Source organism: Crocuta crocuta, unplaced genomic scaffold (genome assembly GCF_008692635.1).
Source record: "Crocuta crocuta isolate KB4526 unplaced genomic scaffold, BGI_CrCroc_1.0 scaffold221, whole genome shotgun sequence".
Classification (NCBI taxonomy): Eukaryota; Metazoa; Chordata; class Mammalia; order Carnivora; family Hyaenidae; genus Crocuta; species Crocuta crocuta.
This window is the reverse complement of record NW_027528610.1, coordinates 3,445,035-3,452,044: the sequence shown is the minus strand read 5'-3', so window position 1 is coordinate 3,452,044 and position 7,010 is coordinate 3,445,035. Positions and strand designations below refer to the sequence as shown.

The window sequence follows — 7,010 nt, the reverse complement described above, 5'->3', positions numbered from 1 at the left end:
TATATATATATATATATGTATATGTAATGTATGATAAATTGAGTATATATATGTTATGCATATAGGACAGTATTTCACCCCTTGTGAAATACTTTCCGGTGTCTGAAGTTTACGTAGGAAGTCTTTTATTTTTTAGTCCCCAAATACGTTGGTTGGTTAAATTTATAGGGATTTTTTAATCATGATGATGATGGGTGTTCAAGAGACTTATTTAAAATTCCGTATTAGTTGTAATGCTAAAGCTTTTAAAGTTGCCAGGTATTTTAATGTCTCTCTCTCTCTCACACACACATGCACACGCACATGCACATGCACACGTGCATAGTATAGTCTTTAAATATGCCCTTGGATACCTAAGTCATTTCCACGGCCACCAGAATTCCGTGCTGGATGACCCCCACTGTGGTTCTCACTCTGGTCTGTGATTGCTCATATTGGTTGTGGGGGTGTTACTGCCACTTGGTAGGTGGAGACCAGGCAGGAGGCTCTACCCCCTACGGGCCTGGGACACCACCCGCCGCACAGCAGTGCATGTGCAGAATGTCAGCATTAGACGTGGGGAGACCGTGGGCATCAGGTCGCATGACTTTTGTGCCAGTTACCCAAATTTCACAGTATGAGGAAGTAAGTAAGACGGTCCCGACCGGACGAACATTACCTATGAAGGGCTCACACGTCCCCAAACACCTTCCTCTTGGTCCATGATCTCTCTCTGGCCCTCAGGACCCTGTGGGGAGGTAGGTTTAGGCAGAGGAGAGGCTTGGTCATTGGGCTCAAGGTGAACTATAGGGGTGATCACATCGTATACTCTTAATTCACACGCGGCTTGCACATACTCTTGGTCCTGCTCACCACACCCCACGAAGAAGGTATGACACACCATTTACCTGTGTTCCAGGCAGCTCGGCTCCCTTCTCTCAGCTCACAGAGGTGGCCGTTGAGGACCGGAGCCTGTCAGAATCACAAATTAATGGCGTCTCCTTTTATCGCCAGGAAGGCTCCGGAAGGAACAGCTAATGCTGGTTCAGAAAGCAGAAGGGCTTTCAGGAAAACAGAAGATTCCAAGCATGTCATCACCTCTTTCTTGTTCTTGTCTGCCTCTTAATTATTCAGAAATGGGATCACGGTGCGACAGAACTCAAGCGCTGTCTACGGCAGAACTCACAGATAGAAGCAGACGCATACCTTCACCGTTGGGTGTGATGCTGTTTTTCACTTTCCGTGTACAACCCAGACGTAGCCTGCATTTTCACTCAGCTCTGTGAGCTTGGCCCAGGATCTGATAGACAATGGAATTTCCCCCAGAGCTGGTATACTTCCAAGACACACCCAGCTCTGATAGGTTTAACTTTTTTACATTAAGTAATTTTGATGGGGGGGGGCGGGGGCAGAGAGACCCAGAGAGAGAGAGAGACAGAAAATCCAAGCAGGCTCCACACTCAGCGTGGAGATCAACGTGGGGCTTAGTTCTAGACCCTGAGATCATGACCTGAGCCGAGCGCAAGAGCTGGATGCTCATCGACTGAGCCACCCAGGTGTCCCACTGATAGGTTTTAATTTAAAAAAAATAAAGAAAGAGATCATTGACATGTTATCCTCAGCTGTCCAGTTGAATGAAATGGGTGCTTATAGTGTAGTTCAGAAATACTCTGAATTGCCCACAACATCTTTATAAACACATTCGTCTCTTTTTGAGGTGAAGAGCGCTCTATTTAAAGACAGGATTCCTTGCACCGGTGAATGTAATATTTTCCACCCCTAATGGATCATTTATAATACTCTCCTGCTCATGCATAACGTTCCTTAGTGCTGTAAGAGGAACGATTGATCTAGTGAGAGTCATTGGATCTATCAAGACAAGTCTGGGAGAACAGAGTCGGTGGGAGGGTAACTCAGAGGTACCATCAGCTTTTAAAACGGGCTGCAGGGTGAGAGGTTTACCCTGGACGGCTTGGATATCAACACTTTTAATTGTGAATTATCTCCTGCTGAGACCAGCTCTATAGAAGGTACTTGAGATCCAGGGTCTTGCTCAGTTCTTTCAAGAATGCGGAGATTTGGGGTGATGATGTGTGAAGCCTAAAGATAGGTACCATTGAGTGACCCAAGAAAGATTAGTGCCCAGAGCCTATACTCTTGTTCTTTCCAAGTTTATTTACTTATTTTTGGGAGCGAGAGTGTGAGTGTGGGAGGGGACAGGGACAGAGAGAATCCCAAGCAGGCTACACACCGTCAGCATGGAGCCTGACTTGGGGCTCCATTCTATGAGCTGTGAGATCATGACCTGAGCTGAGACCCGATGCTTAAGCGATTGAGCCACGCAGGTGCCCCCGAGCATGCACGCTTTCTGTTGGGTTGTGCTCCTTTTATGTTAAATATCCACATGTCATAAAGCCAGTTTGATCCGGTCACAGACTTCTTCTCTTGTACTGAAAAGTCTTTATGGGTTCCACGTCAATTATCTTAGGTAATAGTGACAGTTTCCTTGAATGCTTGACAAACATTGATTGGGGAGTGCCTGTCCACTGATTGGCCGGTCTTTGTAGCTGATGGTGAAAGTGGGAGATGTCATTCGAGCAACATGTATTACCTTGGGGGAACTCAACAAAGACCTGAATGTGCATCAAATGTTGGATGTTTTCTAAAAGTCCAGTGTCGTTCCCGGTAATGAGCACCCAGCAAGAATTGAGACAACAGATGCTCTTAAGGTCCTGTTACCTAGAGATGCTGGTCAACAGATGCATCAGCGAGTAAAAATCTCATAGAGTCATGTTGAGGGATGCATGGCGTCCTTTGGCTTCATTATCATCATCTGTTTTTTCCCCATTAGGCGGACTGCTCTGCTTTGGAGTCTTCCTAAGGGATCCGCGTCCTCAGCTCTCCGATGGTCACTGCCTCCTTGGAGCCTCAACTTGCCGGGATCCAGTGCCAGGATTAAGAGAGCGCTGCTCTCTCTCGCGATGGGCTGCCGAGAAAACCGCTGAGTTTCTTCTTAACCTTCGGCTCAGTCTATGACCCATCCGAGAGGCCCCCTCCCGATTCCTTTGCTCCCTGGAAAACCCTCTCTGTGTGCGGGCTCGCCTCTCAGCTTGGTTTGCTCGGAGTTGTACCGCACGGACGCCCACGGATGTGGAAGTGAACAATGTCGAGGCCCAAGGGACTGTTATGGCTTCCGTTGTTCTTCACCCCGGTCTGCGTCATGTTGAACTCCAATGTTCTCCTGTGGATAACCGCTCTTGCCATTAAGTTCACGCTCATTGACGGCCAAGCACAGTACCCAGTGGTCAACACAAATTATGGCAAGATCCGGGGCCTAAGAACACCGTTGCCCAATGAGATTTTGGGTCCAGTGGAACAATACTTGGGCGTCCCCTACGCCTCTCCTCCTACTGGAGAGAGGCGGTTCCAGCCCCCAGAGCCCCCATCCTCATGGACTGGAGTTCGAAATGCCACCCAATTCGCGGCTGTGTGCCCCCAGCACCTCGATGAGAGGTCTTTATTACATGATATGCTGCCCATCTGGTTCACTGCTAATTTGGATACTTTAATGACCTACGTTCAGGATCAGAACGAAGACTGCCTTTACTTGAACATCTACGTGCCCACAGAGGATGGTAAGTCCCTTCTTTAAACAGAAAACCACACCTGCTCACCCACTGGGTTTCGAATGTCCTGTGCATGACTTTTTTTTCCTATAACCCATTACCCTTTTTTCGTATTGTGAATGCAGCACTCTAATTTATGATTTGTTGCCTTTGTGTTTACCAAGCACTAGGAGATGGATAGTCCTTAGTGACTTAATTATTTTCATCTATTGCCGTTTTAGCACGGTTACAGTTTTCTCTGCAGCGGAGGACCAGAGCGAGCATGTAGGGTCATGTATTCTACCCACATCATCTGGAAAGGGATGAATCTATAGAAAACAAGAGAATTAAGAACATTATCGTGTTTAAGTTGCAAACTGAAAATTATAAGGCATGGTTCTTTTGCGTTTGTGCCTTAAGATTTTAGCATGCTTCCTTCCTTCTTTCTTTCTTTCTTCCTTCCTTCCTTCCTTCTTTCTTTTTTTCTTTCCTTCCTTCCTTCTTTCACTCCTTTCTTTTTTCCTTTCTGTCTTTCTGTCTTAAAAGGAAAGCCACTGATTGTTTTAAATATAGAAGCATGGGATATTTCATAAAGTGGTTGGATTTCATTGTTTAGAGCCATTATTGCTAACATAAATTTGCAGCTTGTTTCCCGCTAATATTCACAGCAGTCAAATAGCTAACGAGTATCCTTAGATGATTCTAGCTACATTAGGAACTAATGTGCTTGCCTGAACAAAATGTTCCTTGTCTTTTCAGTAACACAGCAGTGAAAATCTGTAAAAACCAATGATGTTTGATTTATTCATTTAATCCAACGATAGTAAAATTTGGTTATCTTCTTGTCTGTGTAGATTTCAAATTAAAAACAATGTATAAAGGCTAATCAGACTAAAGTGATACTGCAGCGTGGACACATTTTTCATTGACCGTTTGCATGTGCTATTTTTAGACAAGGGGAGAGAAAAGCCCTGAAGGTAAATCTTAACTGGAATTAAAAGATGTAATTTACAGGAACCACGGACATCATCAACAGTAGAAACTAAAGCGTGTCCTTTGCAGCTTTTAGGCGAGAGATTTCTTTTTGTTTCTGTTTGTTCCCCTTTAATCCCTGGAGAAGGATTTTCACTTAAGATTTGGCGGAAGGTCTGCAAGAAATGATCCACGATCTCCAGAATTGCGTCGGGCACCCTGTGCTCTGTCCTTGCCTGCGCTGAGAGGTAGCCTCAGGAGCACGTGGTGAAACAGCGGGCCAGGCTGGCCTGTTGCCCAGATCCCAGAGAAACCCCGGAGAAGGGGGTGCAAACAGGGTGCTCCCTCGGGTTAGGAGTCTCGAGCCTCGGGTGGGCGGTGCTTGTCGAGAAGCGTGACCACACCCCACACCGATGACACATCTCACTCCTGGAGCCCCTGACCTGGGTGCGTGGTGGTCTTTCTCGTCTTGAGTGAGGCAGGTAACAGATTAGAAGAAGCAGAGGCGGGCAAGGACGGAGAGAACGAAACAAGATACGAGATGACAGTTGCTGTCCTAATGCATTCGCCACCTGGCGTTGGTGTCTAGGAGCCCGTGACTTCATAGCCGTCCCCTGCCCGGGGGAGGTTGGGCTGAAGGAGACTTCCCCCCCCCCCACCGAGAAAAATCAATAGCCTCCCTGATTACAGCACATTCCGAGATGTGCACTCGGAACCATAAACAGTTTGGCCATTTGGTTGGCGGTCGGTACTGAATGGGAATTTGGGAATATAAAAACGTGGAACAGGGTAAGTCCACACTTAAGAATAAACCCAACGTGACTCAGTTACCTATTCAGGTTTTCCAGAGTTTTCTTTGCAAACAGTATCTCACGCAATCTTGACAAGAGAATCAGAAATCTAACAGGGGCTGGAAAGGCAGGATGTGGTTTCCTACGACATAGAAATACTGGCATTTCGCTGCTGAGCGATGGTGAACCTGCCTGTATGTTTGTCCAAACAAACAAAAAATCACAGCCCGTTGGGTCAGGAGTTTTGAGGTTTCTTTCTTCTTTTATTTTTTAGAATATTTGCGTCGATTTGAGAATCAAGGTGGAGCGTTAGAAATGTAATTGTTGGGGGGCACCTGGGTGGCTCAGTCGGTTAAGCGTCCGACTTCGGCTCGGGTCATCATCTCATGGTTTGTGAGTTCAAGTCCTGCATTGGGCTCTGTGCTGACAGCCCAGAGCCTGGAGCTGCTTCAGAGTCTGTGTCTCCCTCTCTCTCTGCTTCTCTCTTGTTCAATATCTGTCTCTCTCTCTCTCAAAAAATAAGTAAGCATTAAAAAAATAAAAAAAGAAATGTAATTGTTGGTTATTCACTTAATGAGTAAACTCCCCGTCCTTGATAACATTGTGAAATTATGGCATCGAGATGATTTCTCTAAGGACCTCCCTTTATCGACTGTCTTAATTCCTATCAATGCATTTATTTAACAGAGTAAGACAGCAATGTTGGATATTCCACTTCGATACCTCAATGTTTTTAAGTTTATTTGTTTATTTTTGAGAGAGAGAGAAAAAGGGAGAGAGAACCCCAAGCAGGTTTGCTGTCAGTTCAGAGCCCAACGGAGGGCTCGGTCTCATGAACTGTGAGATCATGACCTGAGCCGAGATCAAGAGTCAGACATTTATAGGCGGCACCTGAATGGTGCACTCAGTTAAGCGTCTGACTCTCGATCTTGGCTCAGGTCGTGATCTCGCGGTTCGTGAGCTCGAGCCCCCGCATTGGGCTCTGCTCTGATGACGCAGAGCCTGCTTGGGATTCTGTCTCTCTCTGTGCCCCTCCCCTGCTTACAGTCTGTCTCTGTCAAAATGAATACAAATAAACATAAAATAAGAGTTAGACTCTTAACCAACGGAGCCACCCAAGCGCCCTGATACTTCAGTTCTTTTAGATTTATTCTTTCTGCATCAGTCAGAGGGTGAGGGGGAATGACCATGCCCAACTTGACTTCACTCCCAAAGATCGTTCTGAACCCCTCCAACGTGCCAGGCATGGTTTAGATGTTGGGACAGCAGCGGACACAGGATTCCTAATGTGGGGAGACAGACAGTTGTGGGCAGAAAAACAACTACCCAAAGGCATCTCCGTGCGAAGCCCTGGCACCTGTAAAACTGCCCCGTTTCGCACCAGAGGGGGAATTTAGGTCGCACACGAGCATTGTATAGGCATTGGCTCACCAGTTGACCTTACAATGAGGGGAGCCTATCTCTCCCAACCTGGGTGGGCCCAGCGTTTGGTAAAAAAAAGACCCTCCATCCTGATGCAGAAAAAGGCAGAGCCAGAATGCAACAATGTAGTAGACATAGTCCTAGCTAGGAGGATGGGGCCGGGCCAGGAGTCAGGCAACTTACCAGCTTCTAGAATCTGGAAAAAGAGTGGGGGGGGGGGGGGGGCGGGGGGGGGGAGGGA

General features: G+C 46.7%; 1 protein-coding gene across 1 annotated transcript in view; it reads left to right on the top strand.

Annotated features, from left to right (window-relative positions):
* Positions 1–3,082: 3,082 nt before the first annotated feature.
* Positions 3,083–7,010, top strand: part of NLGN4X (neuroligin 4 X-linked) — a 239,939-nt gene continuing 236,011 nt past the window's right edge. Inside the window, exon 1 of the mRNA XM_077754700.1 lies at positions 3,083–3,614. Within this exon, the coding sequence (XP_077610826.1) occupies positions 3,143–3,614 (472 nt within the window). The 5' untranslated portion in view covers positions 3,083–3,142. The remainder of the gene's footprint in view (positions 3,615–7,010) is intronic.